The following is a 15,681-nucleotide window of genomic DNA, read 5'->3' as shown; positions in this document are numbered from 1 at the left end:
TGTTTTAGATGTAGCTGCTAGCTCTTTTATACCCCCGTTCAGATCTCCTTTTCCAGTTTCTTGCAAATGGTTTATAATTTTTTAATCAAAATCTATGTAAACCACTTGGATGAAATGGAAATTTGAATGGAGGGGGGGTTGAAAGTTAACAGAATTCTGTATACAGTTCTCATTTGTATATGTGTCTTTCTTTCCTTTGATCATATCTAAAGTGGGCTCCCAGAAGTTGTAATGTTAGTACTTCATAGTTGGGTCTCTGTCAAGGGGGTTTATGAAATAAATGAAAAAAGTTGTATTCAAGTTTTTTTCTTGCTCCAGAAATAGGAGGAAGGATAGGTGGTAAAGAAACATGATAATGTGGTGCTGTTGTTTCTTATCCTGCTCCTGGTATTTTTTTTCCCCTGCTATATTTGCTGGACTTTGTTTAAAAGTAGAGTTGTGCTTATGCTGTTTCCCATCCAAAAAGTAGGAAATGTGTGATAAAAGTGAAATCAATGATATAAGCATAACAGGCTAGCTAGAGACAAGTTGTTGTAAGATGGATGCTGTGTAATATTTGATGTCATGTATGGCTTATTAACTATTTATTTTCCAGTTGACAAAGCAGGAACTATCTACTTTTTTGTTACAGATTTTCTCTAAGATCTCTTGAATTAAATATTTTAAGGTTAATACAGTATATTTGTAGTATTGGTAATACATATATTCCAAGTAATAAATTTTCAAATGGATTATTTAAGACCCAGGAAGTTTGGTTCCTGAAAACTTGAAATAATTTTAAAAACATTTAAAAACATATATTTCTTTTCCACTTCAGCTCTAACTATTTTCTCAACTTGTTTAAGAGCAATAACTACATGATAATGTCTGCTTTTTCCCCCAAATAAATTTGCAATAATTATCAGAGCAGGTTGGAAATACCGTACACTAAACTAAATGTATTTGTGTAGTAAAAGAGGACATTTTAATACATTCTTTCAAATGTTCCAGCTCTTTTTCAACAGAATTGAATTAGGGTGCTGAAGTTTTATGCCTAAGTCCCATCCATGAAAGGATGGCATGGTTGATGCTTTGTGTAGATGCTTATAGTGTATTTTGGACCAGATTTTGTATCCTGTATTTTGGTAGCCAGGTGTTTATTAATGGCTGTCTTCTGAGTGTGTTATTGATGGTTAAATAGGTTTAATTATGGTTTTTCTTCATTAAGATGAAGTGGCTCTTGCTGCTGATCTGCACCCCTATAAGCATGCCTTAGGTAACTAGTTGATTAAAACTGACATGATAAAATGAAATAGAGAAAAATTCAGTTACTTCACTTACAAGTGATTTGAACACAGCTGTTCTAGTTATGTAAGTACATTGGCTGTATCTCTTACTATTAAAGAAGCAATAACGATATAGCTTCCCCAGTTGCAGTTAACTATTGACCGTGTATCATTCCTTTTAAAGGAGTAATAAGGCATATGATGACATCAGTCATTTAGGTGCTGCAAAAGGAAAGTGGCAATATATTTTTGTTCCAGTATGTGATGATTTAAATATTTCTGAATATTAACCCTTAAAGAAAGTTATTGAGGTGGAGTACATACAAAGTTATTGCTAACTCGAGATTAATTTAAATAAGAAATCTGTTCATACTAGTCTTCAGAAATGTGTGGAATGGATAAAACACAAATGAAAACCACTCTAGAGTATATGTAGCACTGGCTGAAAATTTGCAGTTTAAAAATGAAAATGGTTAAATAGCAAGGTGTATTATTTTTTTGTTTGGAGGGGAGAATCTAATGCCATTGTAAGATGCAACAATAGAAACAACGCATATGTTATTAAGCAGGATGTAAATTGAGGTGGGTTTATTAAAACTTAATGTTAGAAATGTGTCAGAATATGCTAAGCTATAAACCAGAATCTAAGTTCAGAAAAACCTGTTCATTCTTGAAACAGTTGTTGGTGGTCTTTTCTTGGGTTTGCCTTTGCTTTCCTCTGAAGCTGAGAGACTGTGGTTTGCCCAAGTTCACCCCTTGTGTTTCCATTGCCACACAGGGATTCAAACCTTGATCTCCAGAATTCTAGTTCAACACTCAAACCAAAAATAGGAGTCTTCATTGTTCAGTTGCATTTGAAAATTTACCAGATGAAAATTTAACCCTGAATTGGGGATTTTAATTCAGTATTCACCTCATCGTTTTTGGAATGTGTGCAACTTTGCCCCCAATTAATTTTTGGGCTTTGTCCTTTTTTCACCTCTGCCCAAAACATGTACCTCTGCTACACGTTCAGTCTTCTGCTTGTATCTAGAAAAATTGGAGAACTCAACACTTATACTGTTCTTACTTCTGCTGAGCCTTTTTGAAATAGTTTTTTTTAAAGAAGAAAATTATGGGAAATTATGCTTTATTTATATAGCGCTATAGATTTACACAGCGCTGTACATACAAACATTAAAATAGATAAAGTAAACCTGCCCATGGTGTACAATCAAATAAATAATAGCATAATACATATAAATAATTTCTGTTTTTCAGAGACTGAATTTGTGGTGGTATTGTGGGAAATTGTTCATTCATTCCCTTCCTTGATATGGAAATACCACTGCAATTCAGATGGAAGAATATTGGAGTTGCTAGTTCCATTTCTTAGAAGCTACTTCAACATGTTACTTTATTCAGAGAAGGTTGCACCTTCTGGACATTAGCATTGTAAATATACAAGAGAAATTTTTAAACAAAAACAAGCTCATCAAAATTTTGCTTTGTTAATTATTAATGCAATTGTTCTGATGAAACCCCATTACTGTATCCACTTTGTTAATAGCTATCACACTCTGGCCAAAGTTAAGCATGTTTCACTCCACCGATCGTTGTGAAGAAGATTTAAAAATATGCTTAAATCTCCTATTGGAATTCATGAACTTAACATTTATGCTTAAATTCAGAAATCAAGAATAAGGAATTCAGTTTCGAATTTGGTCAGTGTTAAGCATAAGCAGACACTCACAGTTTAAATAAATAAATACCCTGACCATGATATATACATATCTAGTTCTAGTCTTCTAGTTAATGTGAGCACTGCTGTTAATTGTATGGTATCCTGTGAATCACTGGTTATTAGAAATACATCAGAGAGGAGCTTTAGCTTGGTAGTAAAGCATATACATGCTTTTCAGGTAGTCAATCTCTGGTTCAATCCCCAGATTCTCCAAGTAGAGGGGAAAATCATGTCTGAAATCTTTGAAGAGCTGCTGCCAAATTGTTTCAGGAAGAATGGGCTATGTGATTCAGTAAAAGACAGTTTCTCTGTCTTTCAATGTCCACATACACCATGTCATAAATTAAAGTGTCGTTTTAATCTCCAAGGCTTTTCTGTGTGCTCCATTCATGGGTTCAAGGCAATTTGTCTGTTTTATATCGGACATCTTGTGTACTGTGACAGGTTTGAAATGGTCAGCAGGCTAATTCAGGAAGTTGATCTGATTTTGCTCTATGAGATACAGTTTTTAAATTCTGTATTGAATTGTAAAACAGTTACAAATACAAGGTGGGTTAAATTCTAGTTCTCATGTTTTTGAGGTGGGAAAATCCATAAAGGGTGGTTTGAGTTCCTCACTTCCAGTTGAGATTTTTCTCATTCTCTGATGCATAGTAACTTTTCATGTTTGGATGGATAACTTTTCACAAGAGTCACCTATATGACTACTTTCGAAAGGGGTTGCTATGTATCACAGGATATCTATCACAGGCATTAAGTGTCCACAGCCCAAAACACACTACAGAAATAATCCAGTTTGAGACTGCTTTAAATGCCCTGGCTCAGTGCTAGGGAATCCTGGGAATTTTAGTTTATTGTGGCACCAGATCTCTTTGACAGAGAAGGCTAAACGCCTCACAAAATTACAGTTCACGGAATTCCTGAGCATTGAACCAGGGCAGTTAAAGCGGTCTCTAGCTGGATTATTTCTGTAGTGTGTTTTGGGCCCAAATCTTCAAAATTTAGCAGTGTGTAGTTTTAACTAATGATTATTGTACTCTTTTCAATTAAATTATTATTCTGTAATTGTATTTTACCTAATTTTATATTATAACTTTTTTTGTTAACCTAAGTGGAGCAGAATAAAAGATTTTTAATTCTTTTGAAATGTTAAGGCTTAAAAACATTAAAAATTTTAAAATCTAAAATTCTGAGCATAGTGTATTTTAATGACAAAAGACCTGGCAGAAGTTAGTCCTTAAATTTTGACATCAGTTTATCTTCACGTTCTTCTGAACGTTTTTTTTTTATTTTGTCTTCATAAGCTAATGAGCTGATGGATATTATTTTGAATGAGTAACGAAATAAAATAGGACATGGTTTGGGGGGGAGTGCTTTTTTTCACCCCGACTGCCTGCTTCTTCTGCCCTTACAGTTTTTGCAATCATGGCATCACATCATGTTGCCCTCTCAAAACTAGGGCTGGGGAGTAGATGTAAGAGTAAGGAGTAAAGGAGTAAGAGGTTTTTACAGGAGTAGGAATAACATTAAGAAAAAATATCTTACTCTGGAGTCGACCAAGGAGTAACCCCAAAATCACCACTATTCCGCAGCCCTGCTCAAAACTAGAATATCAAAACAATAGTAGTGAGTGGAAAATTCTTGGCCCAAGGAACTGTCTTCTGCAACAACCCTTCATTAGTGTAGAAGATATTTCCTGGTTTAAAGGAGATATATTTTCTCCACCTGGCTGCCTGATTATAAAACCAATAATTTTAATACAGTGTAATCTTGCCTTATGCAGGGATCCGTTCCAGACCCCCCCCCTCCCCTGCGTAAGGCAAATAACACGTATGCTTGAGCCCCATTGAATATAATGGGGCTTGGGCATGCCATTCATTGTATTCCAGCATGGCTTCAGCATAAGCTGAAAGCCGCATATGGTGCTGGCGCACTGTGTTCCCTTCAAACTGATGTTGCAGACTAGGGTTAGATCCTACTTTTCATTGAGTATATATGCAACAGCAGGACTGGGTATCTGATAGTCATCCAGATACTGTATTGCTGGACCATAACTGGCCAATGCCATGCTGGCAATAGCTCATTAGAGATGAAGATCAGGAACATTTGGAGGGCGAGAAGCCCCCTCCGTTAACTCCAGTTTCCCGGTTCAGATGTTAAGAAACTCTGGAGCCACCCTGCACACTGTGGGATCCATAAACTAAGTTCCTGTTCAGGCACTGAGAAAATGCTACTTTTTGGAGCAGCCATTTAGTTGCACCTAGCCATCTATGAAGCAGTCAGGTGAAGACGGGGTTTGCTGCTTTTCTTTTCTGGAATTCTGAAATTCTCAGCTGATTTGTGTTACCATCCAACATAAATTCTTCTCACTGTTTCCTGGGGTAAAGATTTTGGGAACAGATTTTGAGATTTGGGAACAGTCAGGAACTTGGGTGGTGGTAGGGACTATTGCCATCTTGTGTCTTTCTCTGTTTCTCTTTAAATTATTCTTGTGGCAAATTATTATTTAGACTTAAAATTTTTGTACCAAAAATTCCTTATATTCTATTGGGCCACTAAATCAATTGTTGTGGTCTATAAAGGCTGACTGGGACTAAATTCTTATGTTTCTCTCCAAGGCAAAGCCTCAAGTGGGGTTGCAGGACAAAATTCACCTTATATTACAAATTACAGCTTCTGAAGTTTTCACATTTCTTTGTTTTTTAATAAGTATTGTAGTGTATTGAATCTATGGCCTTTTGTGTAATGCGGGGATGGACAGCCTGTGATCTGTAGAGTGCATAAATTCTTTTGCCTTAATTTTGACAACTCAATGTGGCAAAAAAGGTGCATGTTCTTCTGAAAACAAAATTTGGAGGGAACAAATGAATTACTTTCAAGTGGAATTACACTCCTGTAAAACAGTGCAGTTCTGTTTTAAAGGAAAATGCACCCTCCCCATGTATGTAGATCTTGAAGGAAATTTCAGTTCTTGGTGGTAGGTCTGGCAGAAGGATGATGGCAGGATATTATTCTCCATGGGTTGTAGAGGTCCAATCTAGCTTCTGGCCAAAGAAGTTGCCCACCCCTTGTGTAGAATAATATAAGTGTGTAAATACCTTTGCAACTAGTTCAAGCTAAAATGTTATTTTGAGCTACACATACCTATGTAGCCCAGCTATATAGCTTAATGTACAGACTGGAAAACATGGGTATCTAGGATCTCTATTGAAAATAGCACATGTATGAAATGAGCATTTTTCACCATATATGGTAAACTACACTGAAGTCAATAGTAGTGTAGCTGACAGCATCACATAGTGAGCTTCATGACTGAAACATCAGTTGCAAAACCTATACTATTTTCTATGTTGTCTTCATTTCCTTTTCATGCTGATATTTTTCTCCTCTTTAAAAAAAAATCAAACAAAAATGGGGGAATGAAAATGGGTGATGTAAGTTAGCAGCAGACCAGATAATTCTAATACATACATTAAATAGTTTAATATATTGTATATATTCTTTAAAAATTTAATCAAAAATTGACCCTGAACACCTAAGTCAACTTAGCCACAAATCAATGCAAGTAAGGTACTTTTATGTAAAAAGGAACCATTCCCTGGTCAAAGGCAAGAGTGTAATCTGTCCTGGAAGCATTGACCCTACTGTGTTCTTATCCATCCAACCTTTAGTGTGAGCACAAACAATTATGCCTGCTGGAATTAGGCATTGTCTTGCTTTGCTTCATTCTTTAGATCCTTTGTTACATGCCCCTACATTTTACCCTCAACTTATCCACAGATGAAATCAGAATCCATAATTTTGGCCCCAAAACTTGCCCTCAGATTATAAATGAGGTTAACTTATAATTGAGTATATACAGTATTAACCAAAAATGTGGTTTGGTTAATTCCTGCTGGAATTAGGCATTATCTTTATCCTCGAATTATCCACAGTCAAATCAAAATCCATAATTTTGGCCCCAAAAACTGCCCTCAATTTATACATGAGGTTAATTTATAGTCGAGTATATGTGGTATTAACCAAAAATATGGTTTACATTTGATGTCTGGATTCTTTGATGTTTTTAAACATTAAAAACAAGGTGTATTAAAAACCACCTCATAAAGGTGAATGAAAGCTTCTGTGTGATTGCATACTTCTCAGTGGTGTAAGTATTTCATTCTAAAGAAGTATATTAGAACTTACTTAGCAGGCCAGTTGGCTGTGGTATGCAATTATTGGTTGTGAGCATATGTGTTGAACTGGAACTCAATCTGACTGCACCTTCTTTAATAATTCACAAATCTAGAGCTCACCAACATGAAGGTTGTTCTTGTGCAAACATATTTTGAAGAATGAGCAAGTGGTAATACTTACTTTTTCAAGATGTAGACAAACATTTATATTCTGTTTGCTTCAGTCCTGTTAACTGAGTCTACTTCAGAACTGGAAAAATTCCCCATAATAATCCACAGGAAAAAGGCTATTGAAGAGATGAGCAGTAAACTAAAACTATTACTGAATAAAGGCATTTATGTCCTGATCTATTCATTGGAAATGTATATTGCCCCCTTCACATTTACAAAGCATTCCAGAGTTGTAGCCTTTTTTAAATACTGGTTTAGAATACCCACCACTTGTGGAATTTTTATTTATTTTATCATACTGTCACACAGAGTGAAGATAGTCCAAGTCCCAAGAGACAGCGCCTTTCTCATTCAGTCTTCGACTACGCAGCAGCATCACCAGCCCCATCACCACCAATGCGACCATGGGAGATGACATCAAATAGGCAGCCTCCTTCAGCTCGACCGAGCCAACATCACTTCTCAGGGGAACGATGTAACACACCTGCACGCAACAGAAGGAGGCAAGTATAGGATATTAATTTGTCTTCCTACTGAACATTGTAGTTACATAACTATCAAGCTGTTGCTTTTTTTAAAAAAACAAACAAACATTTATTATGTCTCATTAATTAAATAGTTATTTGGAGGAGGTAGTGATGTGTCTACTCTTCTGGTGATCATATTTGACAATGATATTTTCCTGGATGCTTTGACTCTGCCAGGAATATAGCAGGTAAAACAATGAGTTTTACTTACAGTTCTTAACTAATGTTTCATTACAGAGGTGAAGAAGAGCTGCTTCTTTGTACTCTTTACATCCAACTTCATTTTTTCTACCTTCCTCCAAATTGTTTAGAATGGGATGCTCCCTGTTTTTCTTCCCATAGTAACCTTTTTTCCTTGCACAGTTGTGAGGTAGCTTGGCTGAGAAAGTGATGTCAGCTACAAAAACAGTAAAATTCTCAAGGCAGATATCACAGGGCAAGGCTACTTTTGGTGGTGGTTTAAAATACAGTATATTTCTGGCCTTTATGACTGTGGAGATGAAGCTTATCTAATATTATCTACACAGTGTTCAGCTATGATGAAAGTAGACTTCTCCAACACTTCCAGTAATCAAGAGCAAGAGCCTTTGCCTTCTACAGACATCCATATTTTTATCCCTACCCTTTTCCAAGGAACTCATTGTCAGTGTGGATTATCTGTTTAATCATCACAGTTAGTGATGTAGGTCAGGTTGAAATGTAATGACTTTGCAAAAGTCACTAGTTTATGGCTGCACAAGGCACTGAACCTGTCTTCATAATCCATCGGTGCACAATTTCCAGGAAGGCAAGGGTTTCTTTTCTCTTTTCCCTTTGAACCATTTGTCTGGGTTTGGGTGGACGGTATTTTCTAGTGAATGTGTCCATTTTCTAGTGATAGGATCAGAGAGATCAACAGCTTGGCAATTGTTGCTGTTGAATCATGTGCCAGTGGTCACCCGCAATTTGCCTACACTTGTCAAAATCAAAGTGTGCCATTTTCTTTTCTGTATGACTCTTGTTTGCTTTCTTCCTTGAAGTTGTTCTAAAGACTCATTGATATGATCATTGAGCCCCTATGCAGCTTTAGGTTCTTCCTGAGTAATGTTCCCCACACTGTGGAGAATCTTAAAAGGTTTTATGATATCTGACCTGCATTGTTTTCACCTCTAGTACTGTAGCATTGGCCAGATATCATAGGACATTTAGTGTTTGTATTGATACAAAGGTAAAGCTAATTTGGAATGACACTAGACTTTGAAGATCATGAGGAATGAGTCTACAAGTTTGAAACTCTTCTTGCTTACCGTACCTTTCCTTTTCTTGTGTTCAAACATTGGAAAACACAGATTTTTGTATGAATTTTACCTTTAGAATACACTGAGGCAATAGTGACAAATTTTACACAGTCACACTTTAAAGCTTTCCATTTGGTAGCTGTCATCACAGGAAAAATCAGCTGTCTGGCCTCTGACCCACAGAGTTCTTCTTGATCATTGAATCTGCACAGTAAACAGAGCAAGAAAAAGATACCTGGTAGCTTTGCCATTATGGGGCTGGAAGTTGCAGGTGACTACCTAATCCACACTTGGTTACAGCTACCAGATGTATTTTCTCAGCAGCTACCACAAGATTTTCATTCTTCTGTTTTCACTATAAGGAAATGTTGTAAATTTATCCAGAACTTTGTATGTGAATTTAGAAACACAGGAATAAAACTTCATGTCTAAAACTCATGAAAGGAATATTCTGCCGTGTGTGTTTCAAAGAGAGAGAGAGAAAAAAAAACCCTTGTCCAATTTGATTATTTGCAGCCCTCCCGTCAGACGCCAGAGAACAAGAAGAGATCGATTGTCTCGGCATAATTCCATTAGCCAAGATGAAAACTACCATCTTCCCTATGGACAACAACAAGCAATAGAAGAACCCCGAGCCTTCCATCCACCGAATGTATCTCCCCGTTTGTTGCACCCAGCTGCTCATCCACCACAGCAGAATGCAGTAATGGTTGACATACATGAGCAGGTATGACAAAATATGAGAGCATGTTTTCCAAATTTCTTATAGCCAAGTGTTTCTAGTTGTTTCACTGTTACACCCCAAAAAAGTCTTTTCAAATGCCTAAAAATAAGAATTGGTTGGTTACCTTGGGAGGATACATCCTTTATGTTTATGTGTCAGTTGCGTTTCTAGGTGTGCTGCCTCTGAGGCTGGGTATCTCTGTTCAGTTATTCCTAGTACAAACACTTTTGTTGTTGTGTGCCTTCAAGTTGTTTCCAACTTACAATGACCCTAAGGTGGACCTATTATGGACTTTTGGCAAGTTTCTTCAAAGAGGGTTTGTTATTGCTATCCTCTGAGGCTGAGAGAGTGTGATTTGCCCACGATCACCTAGTGGGTTTCATGGCCGAGCCGGGATTTGAACCCTGGTCTCCAGAGTCGTAATCCAAAAGTCAAACCACTATGCCATGCTGGCTCTCCAGTGCAAGCACAGAGAAACCTAACTAGGCTTGATGCAAAGAGATGGCAGGATTACTTACCCTCAGTGCAGGATGCTTAAAGGTTAAAAAACATGCATCCTCAATGCTTCTTACAGTGGTGTGTAGAAAAAGCTTAGCTGAAAGAGTAATGTAGCTGGCATTATTATAGATACTCTAATATTTAAGGCATTAGGTTGTTCAAGCCATATGTTCCTCAATACAAAGTGAATGCAAGATTACAAGAGGTGTCCTTGAAAACCTTCTAGTCAAAGAATTACATAACACCTTTTGGCATGACAGCTTTAGAACAGTCTTGCTTACTTTAAATCTGTTCCACTAGATAGTTGGAAAACCTGTATTATGTGTTTAATGGCTGCTTCCTACATTCCTATTCAGAGACCCTACAGTTGTAGTATATGGCCAGTAGGAGAAACTGTTTGTAAGCTAATTGAAACTTTACAAAAAATTGCGGTCCCGGGGGGGGGGGGGGGGGTCTGTATAGGCATTTATGGAAATCTCTTGCAGCACTGGGAATCAAAATGCCTTTGTTTGTGTCAGGGCTGTTGGTTGACTTTGCAGTTTTAAAAAGGATGACACTATCGTATACCAAGGCATTTTAAACAGAATACTTTGCAGTAATTGACTACAGTGAGGTACATGGTCAGTTGACAATGATTACTTGTGGATCCGAGTAGTGTACCAACTCCATCATGGTGCATTTGTAGATAACTAGAATTTGTCTCAAAAAAAAAAAAATCTTGCTCTAGATTGAACAATCCTATCTTTTTGTTTTGAACATCTGAAAGCTCTTTACTGTCTTCTACACAGATCCATCAGGGCACAGTGCCTGTTTCGTATACAGTGACCACAGTGGCGCCACATGGGATTCCACTTTGCACAGGTCAGCACATACCAGCTTGCAACACACAGCAGGTCCCAGGTTGTTCCGTGGTTTTCAGTGGACAGCATCTCCCTGTCTGCAGTGTGCCTCCCCCAGTAAGTAGTTTCAAATCTTAGTTTTGATAATGAAGACTGAAAATGTCCTTGGAAGTTGACTTAAAGCTCAATTCTTTATATATTTATCTGAAAACAAGACACAATCTATGGTGTCTGTAGAACGCTGCATTTCATATGAGTTAATTTTATTCCTATCAGCTTTCTTCACTGTCCAGCTTTCAGATCCATATTTAGAAATTGAAAATGATATGGCAGGAATGATTTTGACTTTGGTATTGATTGATACAATATATCTTTACATTTGAGGGCCATATCTAGTCACTCCCACCCACCCACCCCACATGTTTGCTGGTCTCTTGATTAATATGTTATCTCTTGGAAATTTTAGGTCCTGCAGTGTGATTCTGTGGTCACCTTCTACCAGAAGTTGACCATACAGCCATGCTGAAAAGTCCTAGAGTATCCCAGAGAAGTGTTCCCTCAGGTTAAAAAAAATAGCATTCATGGTTTTATTTATATTTATTTATGTTTGCAGTTTTTTCCACTTTGTGAGTGTACCCTTAATCCCTCTGAATGTGTATGTGTGTGGGGGGGTCTTCCTTTATAGCTGGCCTCCCAATCTTCTGATTCCTTGATTACAGTTTCACTGTTGATTTATGACTTAACCAAAGTATAAATTATCCTTATTTTGATATCATCACCCACTTTTAAGTGATGTAAATTATCTGTAGTAATTATTTTTGTTTTCATAATATTCAGCTGTGACCCTGCTTCTGCACTTGTTCTCTGTAGTCATTCCAAAATCCTTGGAATCCAAGATCAATAATTTAAAATAGGCAACTGCCATTTACTGCTAATACGAGCAGTATTAACTATTGTTCCCATGTGATAAGTTCTATGTATACATTAAACAGACAGGTTGAGAAAATGCAGCCTTGTCTGACTTCCTTGCCAGTTGAATATCATTCTCTGTCCATATCCTTGTCCAGATCATAGGCTATTCAGATTTTGTGGCACTTGCATTTCTGATCGCTACAACTAGTCAGAAATCCTTATGGTCATCTGTGCCCTCCTTGGTGGTAGCAGGACTTAAATGATGTATATGTGTGCACATGTACCTTTGACTATTTTTGTGAAGTTGTGCTCAGGCACCACCCCACCCCAGTTTACATCACCAAATATGCAGCAACGGTGGCAACATTATTTACATGTAAACAAAGTATTGGTGGCCATGTGCCTGATTTTAAAAGAGAATTTCCTAACAGTTTCAAGGAAGCATTATTTATCATATAAAAAGGTTGTGTCCCAGCATGCCTTGTTTATGTGTTAAAAAGTCACAGTTTTTTCCACTAAAGCAACAAATTTGATAGCTGCAAATCATTTATTTAACTCATAGGGACTGCCTTGTTTTTAGTGGGAAGTGTACTTTGGTGAGAAGTGTACTTTTAAAAAGAAAGACAATTACAAGAAGATATTATTTTACTGCTGCAAGTAGCAGTAGCAGATTTGGTGATGCGGTGGTGTGCGAGCCTGTTACAGACTGATTGACCAAACTGCAAACCAATACCCACTTACTTATCACCAAGTGCCACGTTCCTCTGGCTTTCTAGTAACAAACTCTGTGGTGGGGTGACAGAGCATGTGACCACAGAGAGGGCTCTCAGTGCCACCTCTGGCACACGTGCCATAGGTTCGTCACCACTGCCCTAGAAGCTCCAGGAGGTGTGTCCATTGCCCCTCTTTCGACCCTGAAAGTTGCTTACCATTAACCTAACCCATTATTTTGAATGACTCCTTCACAACTGACCTGAATTAGTCTTCAGGGTACATACCAGTTCCCATTCTGTTTTTGAAAACGTAGCCAGTCTTTTCCTAAGTTTACACTGTCAGTGACCGTAAGTTAGCTAACTAGTACAGTGGACCCTTGCCTTATGCGGGGGATCCATTCCGGACCCCCTGCATAAGGCGAATTCCGTGCACCCATTCATCTGAATAGGACGTGCCACCCCGGCACTCCTCGCAGCTTGAGCGCATAAGCTCAAAGCTGCATATAGTGCGCCCGCGTATAACATGGGCGCACTAAAATAAAATGTGTCAGTATTACATAACTGAAATCAATTTTTCAAACAAAAATAGAGTATATAAAGGACATCAGAATAGTACAAAGCATAATTGATTTATATAGTAACCGTTATTCTCTCAAAAGAGATAGAACATTACAGAAATTGGAAAATATATCAAGTATATGTGGGAAGACTGGTGTCAACTATTTTAGAAGTTACAATATTGAAACATTGGAAAAATATATATAATTATGAAACACTTAACCAAAATTCTTTCCAAACAAAGAAAAATTCAGCTTTTATAAATTTCCAATGTTTACCCTTATACCTTGCATAACTTGTTTTGATTTTGCTAGTCTTAAAGAGTGGCAGGCTCTTCTTTGGTAACCATACTTGGCTGTGTAAACAAATGATGCTTTGTTATATTCTATTGTCCCTTCTGAAAATGTTGCCTAATTTGGTGAACATTTCTCTTCTTTTGCAGATGCTTCAGGCATGTTCCGTTCAGCACCTACCTGTTCCATATGCAGCTTTCCCACCTCTTCTTTCTAGTGATCCATTTCTTTTGCATCCTCCACATCTCTCTCCACATCATGCTACACACTTGCCACCTCCAGGCCAGTTTGTTCCCTTCCAAACACAGCAGTCACGGTCGGTAGGTATCTTCAAAAATATTTTCCCCACACCCATGTGGTTATAGCTAAGGAGGTGTTAAGTTGACCACCTTAAGACAATATGTGGAAGTACATGAATGATAATGTATTCTGTACCCTTTTGGAGCTTTTAGTGCCTGTTGCATATCCATTCAGTTTTCATGCTATTGAGAAATCAGTGTAATTTGGTTGAGGGATTACAATGAAATTTAATGTAGGATAGGATTTCCAGGTTGCCCAAGCAGGCATGATATTAAAAATAGAGCAAATAACATGATAGGCAACTAGAGTAGCCTTTGAGTGGGTGTGGCTTTTTGGCTGCCCTATTTTACAGCAAGCCTCACTGCACAAATGAATAATATTCCTCTCTGAAAGTCGCCTGCTAAGGATAGAAAAGGTTATTGTGTTTTTAAATAGGCAGATACCATAGTGTCACATAGGTATAAATACTGGAAGAAGTGAATGTTTTTATCTGCATGGGAAAATGCTGTGTCATATAGTACACAACAACACCTCTTACTGACACTGAAATAAGCAGCAAGCATTTAATTACAGTTAAACACATGTATTAAGAATCAGGACGGGGTTCTTTAAAGTTAAAAAAGGGGAGGTTTATATATTTTTCCAATCATAACTTGCCTTCACATTATTTTTGAAAACTGACCCTGATATGGGGACTCACATGTAGTATATAATATTTATTTAAGAAATCTAACATAAGTTCTTTTTCTTTATTTGTGTTTGTTTGCTTGTTTTGTAAATACAGTAATAAATCATTTATTACCAATGTTAAACATAGCCTGGTTTGTATATGTTTTTCTTTAGCCTCTTCAAAGGATAGAAAATGAGGTAGAGTTGCTTGGAGACCATCTTCCTGTGGGAGGTTTTACCTATCCGCCTTCAGCCCATCCACCAACATTGCCTCCCTCAACCCCTCTCCAGTTCTTAGCGCACGACCCTTTACACCAAGAGGTGTCGTTTGGAGTAGTAAGTGATGATTTTCAACATTGGGGGTTGATGCATTAGGCTGTTTATTTTTTAAAATTCTGCTTCTTGCATTTAAATTTCTTTTCTTTTAAAAAACAGTGTCTGAAGTGATTAGAATTAAATACATTAAAATATGCAACTTCTGGGGGTAGAAAATAAATTAATTTTCCTTTTCGTAGAATTGTGAAATATGTATCCAACAAGTCAGATGTTCATTTGTAAATTTAAGATACCCACTGGGAAAAACTTTTTTGAAATCTGAAACCTGACTTTCAAGCACTAACTATACAGTACAACTGAATATTTAACAGCTTGTCATTCTCCTAAAAAATATGTTTCCCTTTTAGCCTTATCCACCTTTTATGCCTCGAAGACTCACAGGACGCAGCCGATACCGGTCCCAGCAGCCAATACCACCACCCCCATACCACCCCAGCCTTTTGCCATATGTGCTGTAAGTATGTTTCATTTTAATAACATGGTTGGATATATGTGGATGGTCAGAGGGCTGTTGTTGGGACTTCCTGACCTCATGCCAACCACAAAGCCATCATTTCCTAAAACAAAGTGACATTTTGATCATTTCTGGTTATAATTAAAATAGATTTCCAATTGTTTTGGCATGGAAGGTGTTCCTGGACCAAACCATACCATCTCCAAGAATTATTGAACCAAAAATAACATTATTTGGGGGGGAT

At 37.4% G+C, this 15,681-nt stretch overlaps 1 protein-coding gene across 5 annotated transcripts in view; it reads left to right on the top strand.

The window, feature by feature from the left end:
* RNF38 (ring finger protein 38) overlaps positions 1-15,681 on the top strand; it is a 120,114-nt gene that overhangs the window by 93,572 nt on the left and 10,861 nt on the right. For all 5 annotated transcript variants that reach the window (XM_042449394.1, XM_042449398.1, XM_042449397.1 and 2 more), the window contains 6 exons: positions 7,647-7,840; positions 9,658-9,868; positions 11,152-11,319; positions 13,828-13,998; positions 14,822-14,983; positions 15,331-15,437. In XM_042449394.1, coding sequence (XP_042305328.1) covers positions 7,647-7,840; positions 9,658-9,868; positions 11,152-11,319; positions 13,828-13,998; positions 14,822-14,983; positions 15,331-15,437 — 1,013 coding nt within the window. The remainder of the gene's footprint in view (positions 1-7,646; positions 7,841-9,657; positions 9,869-11,151; positions 11,320-13,827; positions 13,999-14,821; positions 14,984-15,330; positions 15,438-15,681) is intronic.

The sequence above is a fragment of the Sceloporus undulatus genome, chromosome 2 (assembly GCF_019175285.1).
Source record: "Sceloporus undulatus isolate JIND9_A2432 ecotype Alabama chromosome 2, SceUnd_v1.1, whole genome shotgun sequence".
Taxonomy (NCBI): Eukaryota; Metazoa; Chordata; class Lepidosauria; order Squamata; family Phrynosomatidae; genus Sceloporus; species Sceloporus undulatus.
Note: the sequence above shows the minus strand (reverse complement) of the source record. Positions and strands in the feature narration are given on the sequence as shown.